This window comes from Streptopelia decaocto, assembly GCF_964273445.1.
Source record: "Streptopelia decaocto genome assembly, chromosome: 1".
NCBI classification, from domain to species: domain Eukaryota; kingdom Metazoa; phylum Chordata; class Aves; order Columbiformes; family Columbidae; genus Streptopelia; species Streptopelia decaocto.
Genome location: NC_138663.1, coordinates 64,248,227 through 64,268,897, shown reverse-complemented (window position 1 = coordinate 64,268,897; position 20,671 = coordinate 64,248,227). Strand labels below are relative to the sequence as shown.

General features: G+C 43.4%; 1 protein-coding gene across 3 annotated transcripts; it reads left to right on the top strand.

The window, feature by feature from the left end:
• The first annotated feature begins 1,760 nt into the window (after window positions 1-1,760).
• Window positions 1,761-18,921, top strand: LOC309453039 (tubulin alpha-8 chain). 3 transcript variants are annotated; one of them, XM_082076136.1, is made up of 5 exons: window positions 1,761-2,392; window positions 3,725-3,938; window positions 16,135-16,283; window positions 16,839-17,519; window positions 18,263-18,921. In XM_082076136.1, the coding sequence occupies exons 1-5, from the start codon at window positions 2,390-2,392 to the stop codon at window positions 18,548-18,550; spliced, it is 1,335 nt and encodes a 444-aa protein (XP_081932262.1). In that variant the 5' UTR covers window positions 1,761-2,389; the 3' UTR covers window positions 18,551-18,921. The 3 variants fall into 3 exon arrangements, with proteins under 3 accessions (XP_081932262.1, XP_081932260.1, XP_081932261.1); XM_082076134.1 differs by lacking the exons at window positions 1,761-2,392; window positions 3,725-3,938 and adding exons at window positions 11,023-11,164; window positions 15,210-15,432; XM_082076135.1 differs by lacking the exons at window positions 1,761-2,392; window positions 3,725-3,938 and adding exons at window positions 11,447-11,690; window positions 15,210-15,432.
• The last annotated feature ends 1,750 nt before the right edge of the window (window positions 18,922-20,671 follow it).

The window sequence follows — 20,671 nt, the reverse complement described above, 5'->3', positions numbered from 1 at the left end:
ATTAGTGTCTCTTCCAGGAGTTGTGGGATACCTGCCCCTTTCAACGAATCCCCATCATTCTGTCCTAAATGATCTATAGCTGTTACATTGGATAGGTCTAATTTTGCTTGAGTTTTTCATGGTTCTTATCTGATCTCGGGGCAACACGTACGCATACTTAACTTTTCAAGAAAAATACTTCAAACCCTCATCCTCTTCCGAGTCATCAGATAACACAGACTTGAACGGTGCTGGAGAATCATTAGTAACAGGGGGGTTCGAAACAGTGCACATTCTCGGCAATACTTTCTAGCATCATAATTATTCATATAACCTGAGCCCCCAAGCGCATCCCCTTTCCCGTCACGATCAGCATGACCGCATTGCTGACTGTTGGATTCACTCGCTAATAGCTGATCTGATCTTTCACACAGTTCTTTTGCCCAGTTCTTATCCGGCGACTCCTTCTGCTCTCTTTTAGGAGTTAGAGGGGTAGAAGGCGGTAAAGGCGGACACGAATCAGTAAAAGGACTGATATTACACTTATTTACGACTTTAGCATTCTCAGCTTTCACCAGTTCTTTTGAAAAATTGTCTGATTCCAGTCCTTTGGACTTCTTGATCTCTCTAGAGTCGGGTAATGGTATAGGAGTCCATCCACTCGGTAATTTTCCTCCCTCCGCCCCAGACTACTGTATCATCAGGGGTGCCGATGGCACAACAGGGGATGGAGTGGGGAGGGGGTCAAAAGACACGATCCAGGTAAACTTCACAGTCATTTTTAGGTTTGTTATCAGGCTGCAATGCTGAAAAAATTCTGGCAACGGTAGCTCGCTCAGCCTTAAAGTCTTTTAAGGTGGAAATTATAAGCTTCCATGTAGTCGCTAATGATTTAGTTTCTTCATCATCTCCATTGCTGACCTTATTCCATAATTTCTGCCCTTTATCGTCCCAAAGTTAACGTTTAAAAGCCTTCTTGTTTTCTCCCGGGTAGCCATTAATTCTATACCGAATTAATAGTCTACATATGTTACTTTCTTCCTATTTAAATCCTCTCATAGAGAGAATATGCAGGAGGAGTTTAACTATAGCTTCTTCCTCGAGGAAGTATTTTGCCCCATAACTTCACTTTTCCCTCCTCCTGCTCCCAGCCGCTCACCTTTTCCGGTGATTTCTTCAACAAAATTAATGCGGAACGTCCGTACGCCTCCGCCCGGTTCTCAGTCCAGCTGATCTGCCTCCGGCTGGGCTGCTCCAGGCTTTTCCCCAATCTTAGTGGTACGCCGTTCAGAGTATCACGTCGGGGTCACCATTTGTTGGAGCGATAAAGGACTCAGCAAAACAATTCGATTCAATGTGAATCACGCTAAAGCCATTTATTACAGAAACAAGCCCCCTTATATATGCAACTATATTCTAATCATGCGTCCACGCTCCAAGCATGGATTCGCTAAATGAGTATCGTGGGTTGTCCGTGCGCTGGAATCTCACTGATGATACGTCCGATGATTCACGCCACGCCAGGACCCCGCTGATTGAGGAACACCCCTCTTTCTCACAGCAGATTCTGTTCTCAGCTTCTCGAAGCGGCCTTGAGATTCCTTTGAGCCTGACTAATTCAGCAACAGGTCTTTATCTATCAAAACCCCTCCACAGTCTATCATCAGATGAACCAAGGTCACAAAGATAGGAATGGCTGGCAGAAAGACAAGGTTTGGTGCCTTAGTAGCAGGACACAAGAAGATAATCCCATGTACCTTGTCCACAGATGATCGAATAGTCAAGTGGAATTCTTGCAGTTCAAGCCGTTCCCCAACTCAATCAGTGGAATTTAGGCAAGTTAACTCCATGTCCACCATTCCTCTACAGTTGCTTTTGTCAGAAGAAGCGCCATTTAAAAATGACGCCACCTTTTGAAAGTGTGAATGAAGACATTCTGAAAGGGTGAAATAATCTTTTAAATGAGTTATCAGTAGCATATTCACGAGTTGTTAGAGTTTTAAGGAAGGAAACTGGTCATTCGTGAAGACATTCTGTGGGTGTTAAAATTCTGGTTATTAATATCAATTGTAATTTTCTTTCTTCTTTTTTTTTTTTTTTTTTTTTTCCCTTTTAAACCAAGGTTTAGCTTAGAAAGTTAACTGGGAAGACTTGCTTAAGAACAGACTTGAGGGCTGGGTCCTGCAGGTGGGTGCAAGCAGGCTGCTGGTGTCACAGGTGAGGGGCTGGAATGGGCCGGTTGCCTGGGAGGGATTGTGACCTCTCCTGCCTGCGCTGTGATGCTGCGGGGCCCCTGCCAGCGAGGTGCAGATCAGCAGCCACCTTGCACCAGGCTGCTTAGACAACAGTAGGAACATCAGTAACCAAAGCTGCTGCTGCCGGTCAAGAAAGGAAGCACACAGAAGAAACCATGGTAAGAAGAGAAGCAGATTGTTTTATGAGATAATGAGCAAGGAGTTTGGCCCTCTGTTTCCCCCTAGTCAGGTCAAGATGTGAGTGAAGGCAGGAAGGCCGAAGTGACTTTTTTTGCTTCATTTTGGGGGCAACAAATGTTGCTCACAGTGTACAAAGTATTGTATTAGCTTCTTGGTAAACAAATTTGGAGTCCAACATGTACTGCTACGTTTGTGTTAATAAATTTGTTGTAAGTGAAGTCACATGCAGGCAAAGAAGGTTGGGGTTGGCACTTGTATTTCCTTTTTGGGTAGAAGCTACTCTGGATGTGCTTTGAATACAGTGTGTTGAACCCTCTATTAATGGCCTTTTCCTACTAAATTGTATTAAAACTAAGAACAAAGAAATGTGGACATTTCCCTGGATACTCCATAAGACAGGATGGGAATCCTGCCTAAAGTTTCATATTCAAATATAGCATGTCCAACAAGAATGTTTTTGAGACAACTCTTTAAATTCACAGTACTTGGGATCCTGCATAGCAATCTGCAGGAGGAGATGTGCTGCTTTTTCTTTTAGAATATGATACTATATTTTGTGTTTCAGATTTCTGTTACTAAACTAGGTACTTGACACAGTAATGAACACTTTAGAAACTGGTTATTGACTGAACACCCATGATTACAGAAGCCTACGTATGAGAAGAATTTCTCAGGAGATTAATTTAATATAACATGTAAAGAGTACCAAGTCCTCTTGAGTATCAAGTTAGCTCTTCACATGTTAAATTGAATTAAAAGTACCCAGAGAATGGGCTGAAACAGTGGTTGAAATTAATTAAAGTACTAAAGGCACTTTAATTCGAGTTCCTTTCATTTCTACAAACCTGTTCTCCACCTGTCCCACACACATTCAACAGCAGTTCAACAGATCAGAAGATACTTTGTTACCTTTGCTTTATCCAGATATCAATAAGTCAGTCTTCTCCCAGATAACTGGACTTGGCTCATACCCCTTAGCTGGGACCTACTGTTCTTTATTGTGTGCACCTATACACAGTTTTTCTATCTATATGGGCTTATGTGCACTTACACGTAGATCCCACGTGCTGTACACCATGTGCAGGCATGGCTGCATATCTGTAGCTGTTGTCATTATTGCTTCTTTCTACGCACAGCAAAATATTTTTCTTCCTGTTTGTAGATAAGTGTCAGAATATTTTCCAGTAATCCCAGTCTTGTGGAAAATTTTGTAATCAGTGGTTGATTTGGGGTTTCAAGGAAGATCAGCTTGTAGAGACTGAGGATATTCCCTGTTTCGTCTCACTGTTTCCCTTGTCTCGTCCTCCCAGCGTGAGTGCATCTCTGTTCACATTGGCCAAGCTGGAGTTCAAATTGGCAACGCGTGTTGGGAACTCTTCTGTCTGGAGCACGGTATTCAGCCAAACGGCACTTTCAGCGACCAACCCAACCCTGATGACTCTTTTGCCACATTCTTCAGAGAGACAAGTGCTAGAAAATACGTGCCCCGGGCTATTATGGTGGACTTGGAGCAAACCGTAATAGGTCAGTATAGAACTAATACTGGAAAACAGAAATTAATTAACTCTTCTGGGTGCCAAAGTTCAGATTGCTGAATAGCAGGACAATGCCCTGTCCATTAGGGATGATCCCAAAATGCAGGCAAAATGGACAGATTTGAAGTTTTTAATACCAGATATTACTGAAAGCTCTGTTACTCTCGATGAAAAGATGAAAACTGGACTGCATGCTGTCATGGGTGCTCTACTAATCATTAATAAAATCAAAAGTTCACTGTTGCTTAAACCTCCGCTAGTTATGAGTACAATTTAGCTTTCTTAAAGAAATTCCTTTCTGGTCTTTTTTTTTTTTGTGATGTTGTTTTTCCTTTGCTAACAGATGGAAAATGCTTTCCTCCACATTCAAATGTAAGAGACAAGCACGAAGAATCAGACAACAGAAGTGCCCTGACAGATTTTCAGGGGAAACCACTGTTTTGCTCTTGCAAATCTCCTATTTTTCCAGTCGTTGTCCTGAAGGTTCTAATGGATCTTCATCTGATTAGTATATAGAGCTGAAATTTTACCACAGCATGGCACAGCCCTCCTGTGATGAATGAATTCATTTGTATAACACAGCAGCTTACACTTAGCGCAGAGTCCACTTCTTTTTTCAGTACTCAGAACATCTCAGAATATACTCCTTACCTCTGTACTTTGTTTTTCAACATACAGATCTTCCATAGCATTTTGTGCCAACATAAAATGCTCCATTTGTTTTGCAAACACTACCAGCCTTGGTGAATTATCTCTTCCAAGCTTACGCTTTTTCTCTCTTGTTCAGATGAAGTGCGGACTGGCACCTACCGGCAGCTTTTCCATCCAGAACAGCTGATCAGTGGAAAGGAAGATGCAGCCAATAATTTTGCACGTGGCCACTACACCATCGGCAAAGACAAAATTGACAAGACATTAGATCGTATCCGCAAGATGGTATGCACTATTACATTGAAAGCAAGACCTTAGGAGAGTGGGAGGGGAAATAAACACCACATACTTATTTTTTTTGATAGTGGCTCTTGTTTTGTATTTACTATTGTCATTGGCTCAGAACAGAAAAATGCAGGACCTGGTTTTCATATGAATGAAAGACTTAAATGGAAAACCTTGAATATTGCTACAGCATTATTATTGTGAGAAAGACATCAATTTTGCTCTATTGATACACTAGCCTGGCATTTACAGGGGAAAAGAGACAATGAGAATTTTCTGGGAAAACTGCTGACTTTTGTGTTGTGCACTGGGTGTGGGTGTTGCTCGCTCTGTCCGAGGGTGTAATTTCAAGATATGTTCGCTTATTCTTTCACTTCTCCTGTTGGCTTCCAGGCTGATGCCTGTTCTGGGCTGCAAGGATTCCTGATCTTCCACAGCTTTGGTGGGGGTACCGGCTCTGGCTTTACCTCCTTGCTGATGGAACGCCTCTCCATGGATTATGGAAAGAAGTCCAAACTGCAGTTTGCCATCTACCCAGCTCCTCAGGTCTCCACCGCTGTGGTGGAGCCCTACAATTCCATCCTGAACACACACACCACCCTGGAGCATTCAGACTGCGCATTCATGGTGGATAATGAGGCCATCTACGATATCTGCTGTCAAAACCTGGACATCGAGCGTCCCACTTACACTAACCTCAACCGCCTGATCAGCCAGATTGTCTCCTCCATCACCGCCTCGCTGCGCTTTGACGGTGCCCTCAATGTGGATCTGCCAGAGTTTCAGACAAACCTGGTGCCCTACCCACGCATCCACTTCCCCTTAGTGACCTACGCCCCCATCATCTCCTCTGACAGAGCATTTCACGAGCAGCTCTCGGTGGCTGAAATCACCAGCGCCTGCTTTGAGCCCAACAACCAGATGGTGAAGTGTGACCCAAGACAAGGGAAGTACATGGCCTGTTGCTTGCTCTACCGTGGTGACGTAGTCCCCAAAGACGTCAATGTAGCAATTACTGCCATCAAGACCAACAGATCTGTCCAGTTTGTTGACTGGTGTCCAACAGGCTTCAAGGTGAGTGCAGCTGTTGTGAATTTCTCTTTAATGTTTAAAGGACAAGTTCAGTCTAGCAGAAAACTTGTACTTAAAGTTCTAATCTTGCATGTTTTCCACTTGTAAGAAGAAACGTAAGAAAGGTATGTATATATAAAACGTGCCTTTTCTCCTTTGGACAACACATTGACATAGACTACGAAATATTTAAATAAATGGAAACATATACAGTATTGCTATTTTCAGTAACAGGAGAATGTCAACCCCATAAGACTTTAAATTGCATTTTGGAAGAAAGATCAATGCAAGGTCTATACTCTGAAGACACTGAGACACTTGAGAGTGTCCTTCATGAGATTTTAAAAAACAAACCAACCAAAGAAAAAATCCCCAAAGTTATCAGTGCTGTATTGTAGGCAAGTGAAACATTTCTACATCTCCACAGAGAGAGATTTTTTTCCTTGTCCCAAATTTTCCCATGCATACGTCAGTATATTTGTATGAGTTTTTCTTCATTTAGAGTCCAGTTCTGGTTGTTTTCCCCTTTGTTTTTTTACCTTGAGTGAGGGTAAAGCATTGACTTGCGCACAGAAAAATAGCTTGAATGGCATTAGACTTAACACTGATGTGATTTTGGTTTTTCCCTACCTCTTTTCCTCCCCCCACCAATGGTTTTACAATTTCCTTACCCTATTTATTGTTTAATTTTGTCCTTTTCTCATAACTCTTTTTATTCCTCCATGTTTTCTATTGACATTTGCAGGTTGGGATCAACTATCAGCCTCCTACAGTTTCACCAGGAGGAGATCTAGCCCAAGTTCAGCGAGCAGTCTGCATGCTGAGCAACACCACGGCCATTGCAGATGCCTGGGCAAGGCTGGACCACAAGTTTGATCAGCTGTACGCCAAGAGAGCTTTTGTGCACTGGTATGTGACGGAGGGCATGGAGGAAGAAGAATTCTCAGAGGCCCGAGAAGACCTGTCTGCCCTGGAGAAAGACTACGAAGAAGTGGGAACTGACTCATATGAAGAAAATGATGGAGAGGAATCTTAAAGTTCACTCTGGCCTTTCCAGTGCATAAGATTGCGTCTATGTCTCTTTTTTTTGTGTGTGTGTGTGTATGGGGCTGCATTTCTGCTTGGTGCTCACACACCTAATCCATTTCTATCTTAGTAGACTGTAAACAGGATGAGTTATCCACTATGAGGTCACAAGGCAGTCAGTAAATGTATGATATATGACCAGCTAATCATTAGTCACTTTGCCTCAGAGGGTAACAGGCTTCATGTTGTATGAGTTTCATACTGTATGAGGTTCAGTTCAGTTTTGGGCCCCTCATCATAAGAAGGACATTGAGTTGCTGGAGAGAATTCAGAGGAGAGCGACAAAGCTGGTGAGGGGCCTGGAGCACAAGTTTGATGAGGAGCAGCTGAGGGAACTGGGGCTGTTTAGCCTGCAGAAAAGGAGGCTGAGGGGAGACCTTATCGCTGTCTACAACTACCTGAAAGGAGGTTGTAGCATGGAAGGGGTCTGTCTCCCTCAGCCTCTCCCCATAGGTCTTATGTTCAAGTCCCTTCACCAGTCGTGTTGCTCTTCTCTGGACCTGCTCCAGCACTTCAATGTCTTTCCTGAACTGAGGAGCCCAGAACTGAACACAATACTCCAGGTGTGGCCTCACCAATGCAGAGTACAGGGGAAGGATCACTTCCCTTGTCCTGCTGACCATGCTGATACAGGACAGGATACCGTTGGCCTTCTTGGCCACCTGGGCACACTGATGGCTCATGTTGAGCTTCCTGTCAATTAGTACCCCCAGGTCCCTTTCTGTTTGACTGCTCTCCAGCCACTCTGCGCCCAGCCTGTAGCGCTGCAGGGGGTTGTTGTGACCAAAGTGCAGCACCCAGCACTTGGCCTTATTGAACTTCATCCCATTGGAATCAGCCCATTTTTCCAGTCTGTCCAGATCCCTCTGCAGAGCCCTCCTGCCCTCCAGCAGGTCGACACTCCCTCCCAACTTGGTGTCATCAGCAAATGTGCTGATTAATAACTGTAGTTCTGAACTTGCTGTATTAGGGAAGATAATTTTGCATGTGCAGTCTAATTCCACATTTTTTAACACATATAGATAAATATTGTATATGACAATTTTTAACAGAAAGGAAATAACTCTTTGGAAAATGCATCCCAAGGTGTACTTAATTGTTCTTTATTTTAAAGTCTTTATTAGTCTTTATTTTAAAGTAATTTAAAAAATACACAGCACAGTTCTCTGTTTCAGTGATAATACCAGAAAACCAAACTTTTATCAATATAGCAGTTTTATGTGGATATTGAAACTGTAGACGTTAGGATTTCAGAAATACCTGGAACTAGCTGCTGTCAATTCTCCCAGTAGGTGGCAACAGAGTGACAAAATGGAGCTCTACAGGGGAGCTTTTATATTTTTATTCACCTAATGTAAGAATGTGCTGTTATGTGTGGGAAATGCAAAGACTTTCACACATAAAGTTTAAAGTGAAAGAGGTTTTTGTATGATCACCTAAAAACTTCTTAGGAGTTTGGTTTTGTGAGGTGGCATATTACTGTTCTAAAATAATCCACAATTCTGGCACTACTGGTGAATCACTTAGCTAACCAAACTGTAGGGAATGACGTCCATCTAGTAGAGGAGACAAAGGAGATGACTGTCCTTCATTTACCGGTTGATATATTTTGATCTCTAGTCAGAACAGAACTGATAGATCACGGGACTTAGTGCTTCTCTTGACCTAAGGTCTGGTAGACAGTACTTCTACGCTCTAGATTGTTCAGAACTTCTATTTTCGGAGATGTGACTGCTTTTAAACAGAGGAAAAGTATTTAGGTTTTGTACGGCAGTGTTAAGGGGTTTTTAAAAATCTCTCTATGAGGCTGATCTTGATAGAAACATAAACCATTTGAAATAACTCCCAAATCCACGACTCTGTCACATTTCTCTGGAGGGCACCTGTAGCACAGCACCCGGGAAACCCTTTGAACATATCCAGACCACCCCAGCTGCATACAGGCTGCGCATCACCCAGTTAGCACAGGCTATTCACGAACTTCTGGCACTAAAAGCCATTCTAGCCACTCTAGCACTCATGCCAAATCCATTTATTTGCACACTTCAGGACTCCATGGCAGAGCTTTTTTTATAACCAGCCCTGCTTAGCTCTTCTCATCATCTCCCAGTGTCGCAAGGTAAAAGCTGAAGTGGGCAGGTCTTGCCCAGGCTGCTGGGCCATCAACTCTCCCCATGCAGGGCATGTCTCAAGCCCATTCCATGCAGGATGGAGAAGTTCCCCTACAAGCTCACTGTCTGCTCAGACAGGCTGAATGCCAGCATCAAGCAAGATGACTTTCTTTCCAAGAATCCAGGCCCAGGCCACATCTGCCTCATGTCTCTACAGAGCAGAGCCTACAGGCCAACTCTGGAGTCAAGAAAATGCACCAGTACCTGGGAGCAGAGTTCCACATTGTGCTTTCAGGTTACCGTCTAAATCTCGGCTGAGGGTTTTCTGCCCAAGCTCTCTGCAACACAAGATGACAAAGCAAGGAAAGGAAACCTCATGAAAAACTGTCCACCCAGGTCTTCCTCAGGGCTGTGCCTGGCCTTCACCCCAGACCAACGCATATTTCCAGCACTTGAGCTCATGGCTGCCACAAGACAGCACATCAAACACTGTCTTTGGTCTAAAGCAGATTTGCAAAGGCCTTTTTCTTAGCTATGCGTCTGTGAGAAATGGAAGAACAGTAGCCTGGGTCATCCCCAGGCTCTTCAAGCTCAGTTCATTCTAGAGAGACAGGACATAGCCGTTGCACTCCTGCTAGCCAGGGACAGCACTCAAGACTCCATTGCTCCCTGCTTCTCAGAAGCTGTTGACTGGTGAGGCACAACCCAGACTGTTCAGTGTGGCAACCCAACTTTGGTGAGTCTGCAGGTCCTGGGACAGCTGAGTTTGAGTGGGGTGGAGAGAGGAATTATTAACACTGACTCCCAGAGATGCTCTCACTGCCTACTTTGGAAGAGAAGAGCGGGGCAAGGCAATGTAAGAGCAGAAAAAATGCAGAAATGGACTAAGTTGCAAATATTTTAGTAATTCATAGAGCTCTTTTAGGTTTTGTAGTTGATAGATCTGGCATGTTGACTCAAAGAACACCTAAGAGGATTTGGGTGATGGACTGCTCAAAGTACATGCTGTGAGACTTTTTCCTCAGGTGATTCTCCACATAGAGCTCCACCTTTGGTGAATCTGGTAGCATTAACATGTCAGATTGTCTCAAGTGCTGAAGCTTGGCTCCTTTGCAGGAAGAATACTAGAAGAGCCTATTCCCTAGTCTCAAAGCAATGATCTGATGGTTTTCTGAAGAAGTGTGGTACTTAACGCTAACATAGTAGCAGATAGGAATTTTCATTCTTCCTCCGTGAAAAATATTTGTGGCTCCAGAAATCTCTGTAGCTTTTCTTAGCCAAAATCAAAGAGTAATGACTTGTAGGTTTATGTAAAATCAGCAAAATTAAGACTATATATACCAATGTGAGTTTATAAAACACGGTATGAACTACTTCCAGCCTGGTATTCTGTGATTCTGTGATACTTCACACTCTTAAAATGTCAGTGTTAGTTAGAGAAGATCCTTAGGTGCTGGTTGCCAACAGTGGCAGAACAATCTATCAATATAATCGTGTCAAAGCAGACTAATCTAAAATGTAGGACTTGTGTATTTAAGTTTTTACTGATTGAACATCATAATAAACAGTACGTTTCTAAAGTCAAGGGATAGATAATACTCAGATTCAAGTAATTTGGTGTGCCTTCCTCTTCGTTACCTGGGAGTTGCAATCATGAGGATTTCTCCACTGAGAGAAGCTGCTTCTTTCCAATGCTGAGCTAGTGCAGAAGGAGCAAACAACAAAGTGGTGGAGGCAACTGCCCTAATTTGGTGTGAGAACGTTTGTGTGATGCCTCCAGCTATGTCTCGCAATAAGCACTGCAATGAGAATCAAATTTCTTTCAGTGTTTGGGCAGATGAGTTAGAGCCTGTACTGAATGCTGCCTCATACTGCTGACAGCCCAGATGACTGTACACAGAAAGAGAAGCAATAGAAGCGAATTGAAACATTAATAGAGAGGCAGCTGGAGTAAGGACAGAAAGAAGTCAGGCCAGCACTTAAGAGCCCTGGCAGAGGACACTTCAGAATGGTAATTATATTTTCCAGTTCTCTATTTTTTTTCTGTCCTCTTTTCAATTTATTTGCTTTCTTATGCCCTCTTGGTCTTCTGTATTGGAATTTAAGAGTGATTTTTGTCTACACATGTACATGCTGGCAGAACAGGGAATTGGGATGGTATATGTCTTGTAGGCGATATATATGGATAATACTCAGTTGTTAGTGTAATGTATGATGTGTTAGGCAGCTACACTCAGATTTAATAAGCACACCAAACGAGGCAGGACTAAATTGGAAATCAGGGGTCTATCAGAGCCCAGCCTGTCTGAATGAATTTGCATAGGCAGGGTGGTGGGACGGACAGGAGGCAGCGATGTGGCGGACAGAACCATGGAGCCCGTGACCTCCTCCCCAACACATGGTGACACTGAAATGTGGCAGCAGGTGCCTGGTGCCGGGCCCAGGCTGCCTCCTGCCCTGCAGCCCAGAGCCCGGCTGCGGCACAGACCTGCCACCACTGATCCGAAAGGGAAGGACACACCACGGGAGACACCATGGTAAGGGGAGAATGTGGGGACACCCGTCACGCAGGGACTGGGAGGACCATGGGTGAGGGAAGGCAAGGGGTTCTGCTGTTGTTATCAGTGGTTTGCTCCACAAAACTCCTGATCTCACGCACCGAATACCACACAAGAGGATGGGAGAGGAGCGTCAGAAAATGTCACTGGAGCTGTAAGGCATGGCGAACCAAAGTTTTCTTCAGAAACTGTCTAATTAGTGGAATTATAAGCTAAATTACATACAGAGTCTTAGCTTCTTAGTACTTTCTGTTGTGACTCTATTTTCTAACCACAGGTTCATTTTCATATGAGATAATTTTTTTTGTTTTTTTTTTTTTTAGAAATAAAAAAGTTACTTACCTTTGTGTCTGTTTTAAATTAATTTAGCCCCAGCGGCTGTACTGTGCATAGCTATACAGTGTATACATGTGTGTTTCTGGGGTGCATGAATGTTTTTATATGTGTCTGTGTTAAATTAAGCAAAAAAAGCCTTTCATTTTTAAGATTTGGGTGGGGGGAGGGCTATTATTAATTTGTAGAAACCTCTCAAAAGCTCTTAGAATGTGAAAAGTCCATTTCACCTTGTACCCAAGTTTATGTCTAGCACTGAGTCTTATTTCAGTGCAGAGAACTATGTTATTTTTTGCCAATAGAGCTGCAATTCCAAAATGAGAGCACTCATTTAGCCGGCAAGATACAGACTTTCACAGCCTCCCCATGCCTTAAGGCAGACCTAGGGTAGTGAACATGTTTTGGGAATAGCTGGAAGACTAAAGCCTACCTTTGTACAGTAAATACTTAAGCCAGTTAGTATTCTGCGTTTTTAATAGAGTCGAAGCTGTCCCAGGTTTAGTCAGGTGCACAATTTCTAAGACAGGTCCTGGTACATTAGTGATGGGATATGAAACATGAGTTTGGAGTAGGCTCCAAATTTAAATATCATGTAGAGATCAGTTTACTCTGCCCGTGACTCAGTAGAAGGCCCACTCTCTTCCCTAGTGAAAGTCTCATATCTATTTTAAAGCTGTTTACTATGCAAAATTAGAAACCTCTTTGTTACTGTCTCCTCTCCTGGTCAGAATATTTCCAAATTACTGCTGGGGTAGGAGAAGATGGGAGCTGAAGGCAGGAGTCATGGCCAGAGGCCTGGTTCAAAAGGTAGTGTTGAGATACTGCTTCAAACTAGTGCAGCTGAAAGCTCAATCTAAAAGGAAGGAGCCGGTTCTACAATATTAACTATCTAAGGCAATGTTCACTTGTTCCACCTGTGAAGAAACAGACAAATTCCTCTACTGATCTGAGGAACGGGGCAAAGCAGCTCCTTAGGTTCCAAGTGCTGCTTGACTTGTAGCTTTGCTCTGAAAGATATTATTTTAAAAAAATCACCTGGCCTCATTGCCATGTTTAAAAGGGAAAAAAAGATTTTTCTTTTCTTGCTGCCAGCCTCACAGATTTACATTGGGATTTAAAAGAAAGGCTGTGCAAATGCCTGTGCAAAATCAGCATTCATTGAATTGTCTAAGCCTAAATATGCCTTCAGTGTCTCCTGAGTAATCCTCCAGATTGCAACTCTCCTGCAACATACTGACCTGTGAAGCCTCATCATCATGCAAATAACTCGGATACTTTTGCACGACTCAGTTGAGAAAAACAAGGTTGTGCATGTACACTTGAGAACACATTACACATGCTGCTGCACATGCATTTGCAGAGTCAGGAACTTACAAATGAGTACTGAATAGAAATAGTACGTTGCATTGAATTAAATACTTAAATTGACTTTCCGTATTCATTTCAACTTCTGAGGATGACTAACTGGGGCAGTAGTGACTTATCTTTATTTATGTTTCCAAAGCATAAATATATACCAATTTGTGAAGAAAACACTGCTCCAGAGATGCTGCTGGTCACATATCCTGCCTGAGGCTTTAGGTTTGGGGGAAGACGTGTTTTACTCTCAGGTCACAGGACGATTTTGCAGGGTAGGCAGTTACCAAATCAAAAAAAGAGTAAGTTAACTGGCCAAATCTGATATTAAGTCATTGCATATCTCTAAATGGGACATTACAAAATAAAAATGAGTGAGGACCATTCTCTGGCCTTGAAGCCAGGTAGCATGGCCTGCTTCATATTTAGACATCTAAATTCTCTTTCCCTCTCCAATGCTAGGCTGGTCACTGAAAATTACTCTTGACAATGAATTGTATTCTGGATGGTGCCCGAACACTTTCTGGAAAAGTATAAACTGGCATAAGCCAAAACTATGCCAGAGAGAGAGCTAATTATCTATCAGCACAGGTGATCACAGGTCACAGGTTCAGTAATATGACCTGACCCTTTCTTGCTCTCTCGTATAGACAGGACCGTTGAGATCACAAAAACAGAGCTCAGAAGACTATAATTACAGTTACTCCAAAGCAGAAACAGAAGCTGAAACACTCCATGTGTCTGAAACTGCTCTCTCCTTACAAAACTACCTTTTACTACACCCAGTGTTGTAATCATCTGGGCTAACTCAGAATTATCTGCTTTATAATTATATTTTTGAACTTACAGAACCGTAGAATGACAGAATACTTGGGGTTGGAAGCACCTTCAAAGCTCACCTAGTCCAGCTCCCTGCCATGAGCTTCAACTAGATCAGGTTGCTCAGAGCCCCGTCCAGCCCGGCCTTGAATGTCTCCAGGGATGGGGCATCTACCACCTCTCTGGGCAACCTGGGACAGTGTTTCACCACCCTCATTGTAAAAAATTTCTTCCTCAAGTCTAGACTGAATCTCTCCTCTTTTAGTTTAAAACCATTACCCCTCACCCTATTGTACCAGGTCCTTTATACTCCTGGGCTCTAGGTGTAAAGGATTTTGGAGCAATTGGCACCTGCCTATTTTACCCTGGTGTTACACACATTGTTTTCTTTTAATTGAAGTTCCTGGCTGTGACAGGAACTATGCTCAAAATTACACAAGTAAGGGTGCCATCTTGCAATGACACTGCCTGAATAGGCAGTGGACCTGTAATGTAAAATTGAAAGAGTATTTCTGGAGGTGAATATTGCTTAAAGCAGTTCTTCCAAGTTTCCACTCTATCCTGCTATCAGAGAGAGGGTAAGAGAATCAAAAGACATCACCTGTCTAGGGTTACATGAGGTTGAAGGATACCACATGACTGTGTCAGGTTCCCGCCAGGAGTAAAAATAAACTAAACTGGGCTATGCTCCTTAACAGGGCCAATCTGTAGGGGGAAAGGTGGATTTTGTGTAACTGATTGTTTTTTTTCTGCCTGTTTTCATGTACCCATGTATTACAGCACAAAGATGTCAATTTTTTGAAGAACTGTCCCAGTATCTGGTGTGTATATGCACGGTTTCATTGTGGTCACGGGACTGAACAAATCAATTGCTGACAGCAACAATTCACCGTTTTCTGGAAGAGCAATACAGGAAAAAGTAACTGTTAGGAATAAGGAGGACTAATATGCTGTGGTTTTTCTCACCCTGTCTCTGCTCTCTCTCCTTAGCGTGAGTGCATCTCTGTTCATGTTGGCCAGGCTGGAGTTCAGATAGGAAATGCATGCTGGGAACTCTTCTGCCTGGAGCACGGCATTCAGCCAGACGGCACCTTCAAGGATTTGCACAATAAAGTCAACAAAGATGACTCTTTTACCACATTTTTCAATGAAACAGTCACTGGGAAGCATGTGCCACGAGCTGTAATGGTGGACTTGGAACCAACGGTAGTAGGTCAGTATTGAAATAAAGCTGGGAAATGGAGAAGAGCTTATTCCTCCTAGTATCACCATGGTGTGCCGCCAGTCTCTGCTGGTACAAAGAAGTACACCTTTTGTATCTTGGTCTACCAGTAGATAGCATAAAATTAATTTTCTTGTGACACAGAATACCAGATTCTGTCATGAGTCATTTATCTCCACAGGTGTTACAATACTGATAGGATCCCCAGCAGTTTAATAGCTATCACACATGGTTTGTGTGACTTCTTTTTGCAAAAATATTTAACTTTTGGGTTTGTTTATCATGACATTTTTGCCATTCAAATTCTGCTTTTCTCCAATTCAGATCCAGAGTAGGAGCCTGACAGTTTCCCTCCAGGAACGGAAGGATTTCTAAAAACTGGGGCACTTGGGGAAACCTGATTTCCTTCATGCTTTTTTTCTGGTGACTTGTCCTTTTGTTGGTACAGCTGTACAACTGACAAGGTCTTGAGAAGATAACAGCTTCTCTGCCTGGATACATCACGCCACAAATCAACAGAATGCAACGATTTAAAAATACTTAGGAAACAGTTTTACCTTCTCCATCAGCATCTGGTTTTTGCGGTCATGACCTCCACTGACAGAAAGCTTGCATCAGTGCCAACAGCAACCACAACTTGTTGGCATTGGAGCACAGCCATGCAGCTTCTTACAGTTTCTCTTTCTTGTTCAGATGAAGTGCGGGCTGGCACCTTCCGGGAACTTTTCCATCCAGAACAGCTGATCACAGGAAAGGAAGATGCAGCTAATAACTATGCCCGTGGCCACTACACCATTGGCAAAGAAATAATTGATCTGGTGCTTGATCGTGTCCGTAAGCTGGTAAGTCCCAGTAGTTTTGAAACAGCAGTTTGGATTCTGCAGAAGACAGAAGTGCAGAACAAGTAGCTTGTTAACTGTGAATGATACCAATGGCTCAGAAAAGAGATTGCAAGACATACAGAAGAATCATTACTAGTCCAAGACAGAGAAGCCCAGTAGTTCACTTCCCAGGTGTATGCCTTCAGATAGTCTTCAAAAATGGTTCTGAATACATAATTCGTCATTATTAGCACAACCCTGGAGCACCAATATTGATAGAGAAGGGTGGATTAGGAAGTGCTACATTGCTTGTTTCAGCTAGAATAACTAAAAGATGTGTGAAGTTCAGAGAGAGAAGCTCCACAAATGAGTCCAATTTTTATGTTGTAAGTTGAGCCAGGGAAGGAAGCAAAGGACAGGATTATCACCAGGCCTTTCTCAAGACAACCTGACATGAAAGCAATGCTCTGTATTGCTGACTGCTCTCCTCTTCAGCTGAGAATAAGCTCATGTAGTAGATGAAGCATTTTCATTCCTCTTCAGCCCTCCTTCTTTCACTTTCTCTTTGCTTTCTAGACTGATGCGTGTTCTGGACTGCAAGGATTCCTGATCTTCCACAGCTTTGGTGGGGGTACCGGCTCTGGCTTTACCTCCTTGCTGATGGAACGTCTCTCTGTAGATTATGGAAAGAAGTCCAAACTGGAGTTTGCCATCTACCCAGCTCCTCAGGTCTCCACCGCTGTGGTGGAGCCCTACAATTCCATCCTGACCACGCACACCACCCTGGAGCATTCGGACTGCGCATTCATGGTGGATAATGAGGCCATCTACGATATCTGCCGCCGTAACCTGGGCATCGAGCGTCCCACTTACACTAACCTCAACCGCCTGATCAGCCAGATTGTCTCCTCCATCACCGCCTCGCTGCGCTTTGACGGTGCCCTCAATGTGGATCTCACAGAGTTCCAGACAAACCTGGTGCCCTACCCACGCATCCACTTCCCCTTAGTGACCTACGCCCCCATCATCTCCTCTGACAGAGCATTTCATGAGCAGCTCTCGGTGGCTGAAATCACTAACGCCTGCTTTGAGCCCAACAACCAGATGGTGAAGTGTGACCCAAGACATGGGAAGTACATGGCCTGTTGCTTGCTCTACCGTGGTGACGTAGTCCCCAAAGACGTCAATGTAGCAATTGCTGCCATCAAGACCAAGAGAACTATCCAGTTTGTTGACTGGTGTCCAACAGGCTTCAAGGTGAGTACAGCTGCTGTGAATTTCTCTTTAATGTTTAAAGGACAAGTTCAGTCTAGCAGAAAAGGAAGGAACATAAGAAAAATGTCTCATTGACATAGACTCCTAAATATTTAGGTACATGGAAATCTGAATTGTGTACAACCTAAAATCTAAATAAGTATTCATTTCAGACATGAATTTCAAAAAAAGCCAGTGAGTGTTCCCTCTGAAGCATCATCTAAAACTAAGGAAATACCCAAACCAATACAATTAATAAAGGAAATGCTGATATTAGGGAATCTATCAGTTCACACCTTCATGCAATAATATTATACAGCCTCTCCGCACTGGCTACATAGCAGTGTTGGGAAACATAATTTCCATAACAATACAGACATTGGCAGTGGAAAAACATTTCTCCTACAAGTAGCTGGTTTAAGAATGAAAACTTTGAACTGGCAACCAACTTTCTGTATCAGTTTCTATAGAGTATCTTGGTGAAACTGTATTTTTAGTGCGAAGTAGCTGTTAAGAAAGCTACTAAGTTGCCAATGCACATTAAACAGAAGGATGATGCAGACGTTAAAATGACCATGTAACATACTGTTCATAATGTTATTATTTTTATGGCATTTGCCATCTGGTAGTTTTGATAGTGGCACCACTCTAACTCAGCATATGTAACTTTACTCACTTTTTTTGAGCTCTTTGACTGCTTTCTACTCTTGCCTACTTACAACCTTCTCTCACGTTCATATTTCCAGGTCGGGATCAACTATCAGCCTCCTACAGTAGTTCCTGGAGGAGATCTAGCTCAAGTTCAGCGAGCAGTCTGCATGCTGAGCAACACCACAGCCATTGCAGAGGCCTGGGCAAGGCTGGACCACAAGTTTGATCTGATGTACGCCAAGAGAGCTTTTGTGCACTGGTATGTGGGTGAAGGCATGGAGGAGGGAGAATTTGCAGAGGCCCGAGAGGACCTGGCTGCCCTGGAGAAAGACTATGAAGAAGTGGGGACTGACTCATTTGAAGAAGAAAATGATGGGGAGTAATTTTAAAATACATTTTGTTCCTATTGAGCTCAGAACTGTCTCTGTATCACTGTATTGCCTGAGGCTACTATCAGGTCACCTTTTTTGTATGTAATAGATACAGAAATTTAGGAGGAGTCACACAGAGACATATTTTATTCTATAAATCACAGGTAATTTTTTCTATAAAATATGATCGGTTGTAGTAATGGCCCACCATTCCAGCAATGCAAAAAGACTCTTCTTCCTTGCACATTTAATGTAAGCCTCTTTAAGCTCTAATACACATGATAAACCCACTATAATCCAATATATGCAAGTTTATAATGGAGCACACTGAATCAGTAGAGTTTTCAAAGTTCTCATTTGGCGTACATTCACCTTTCATTTGTTGGCACATCAAAATATAATGACCACAGAAAAATGGGTCCTCTGCTCTGTGCTTTATTATCCTCTTATTGACCTTCAGCTGACTGACCTGAAAAGGACATTTCACTTTTCACTGAAACACTATTTCTGATAAAGCAAACACTTTATTCAGAAATGGTAAAGCAGTGCAATTTTTCCACATTTGGGGGATAAAGATCTGTGTTGTGAGAACAAGTATCCTTTTCTGTTGGGTACAGCTGCAACAGGCATAAGAATTTTTTTTCTGTGTCTCTGTGAAGCTGTTTACATGAGAAAATTCTCTCCCTTTTAAAAGGAGAAAATATTTTGGTTTTTGTTTGTTTGTTTGTTTTCCATCATCCCTACTGAAAACATTTCAGTATTCCTTACCCTACCTGAATGGTTCTTCCTCTGCAAGAAGTAACCTCTGCTTTAACCAGCAGACCACTGTGCCAGCTGTGGCAATCTTTATTTGGTGCACTACGTACAAGTGAGTCTGCAACACAGGCATTTGAGGGTTCACTCAAAGATAATTCAAAGACAAGTGCCAAGTCCCATACCTGGGGGGCAACAACCTCATACACCAATATATGCTGGGGCCCACCCAGCTGGAAAGCAGCTTTGCAAAAAGGGACCTGAGAGTCCTGGTGGACACTGAGTTGAACATAAGCCAGGATTGTGCCCTTGCTGCAAAGATGCTGAATGGTATCTTGGGCTGCACTAGGCAAAGTAGATCACAGAATATCTCAAGTTGGAAGGGACCCATAAGGATCATCAAGTCCAACTCCCTGCTCCTTGCAGGACAACCTAAAACTAAATAATGTGACTAAGAGCATTGTCTAGATGCTCCTTGAACTCTGTCAGGCTTGGTGCCATGACCACTTCCCTGGGGAGCTTGTTCCAGTGACCAACAACCCCCTCAGTGAAGAACCTTGTCCTAATGCCCAGTCTGAACTTCCTCTGATGTGACTTCACTCCATTTCCTGGTGTCCTATCACTGGTCACCAGAGAAAGATCAACACCTCCCCCTCTGCTGCCCACCCTTGAGGAAGTTGTAAGACTGCAGAGAGGTCACCCCTCAGCCTTCTCTTCTCCAGGCTGAACAGACCAAGTCACCTGAGCTGCTCCTTGCAAGTCTCGTCCTTGAGACCTTTCACCATATTGGTCGCCCTCCTCTCGACACAGTTTGTTGTCTCTCTTATATTGAGGTGCCCAAAACTGCACACAGCACTCTGGGTGGGGCCACACCAGTGCAGTGTAGAGTGGAACAATCACCTCCCTTGACTGGCTAGTGATGCTGTGCTGAGGGAGGTTGAAGGAGGTGATCCTTCCACTCTGCTCAGCACTTGTGAGGCCACACCTGGAGTACAATGTCCAGTCCTGGACTGCTCAGTACAAGAGAGCCCTGGATATACTGGACAGAGTCCAGCGAAGGGCCACAAAGATGATTAAGGGACTGAGGCATCTCTCCCATGAGGAAAGGCTGAGAGAGCTGGGACTGTTCAGCTTGGAGAAGAGAAGGCTCAGGGGGATCTTATCAATATATATAAATACCTGAAGGGAGGGTGTAAAGAAGATAGAGCCAGTCTCCTTTCAGAGGTGCCCAGTGACAGGACCAGAGGCCATGGGTACAAACTGAAACACAGGAGGGTCCATCTGAACATCAGGGAACACTTTCCTACTGTGAGGGTGACTAAGCACTTGCACAGGTTGCTCAAGGAGGCTGTGGTGTCTCCCTCCTTGGAGATATTCAAA

Bases quoted from the DNA above. Each gene is read 5' to 3' on its own strand.
- LOC309453039 (XM_082076134.1), top strand. The intron at 15,433-16,134 runs GTCAGTATTGAA...TTTCTTGTTCAG, and splicing joins CTTGGAACCAACGGTAGTAG to ATGAAGTGCGGGCTGGCACC. The intron at 17,520-18,262 runs GTGAGTACAGCT...TCATATTTCCAG, and splicing joins GGTGTCCAACAGGCTTCAAG to GTCGGGATCAACTATCAGCC.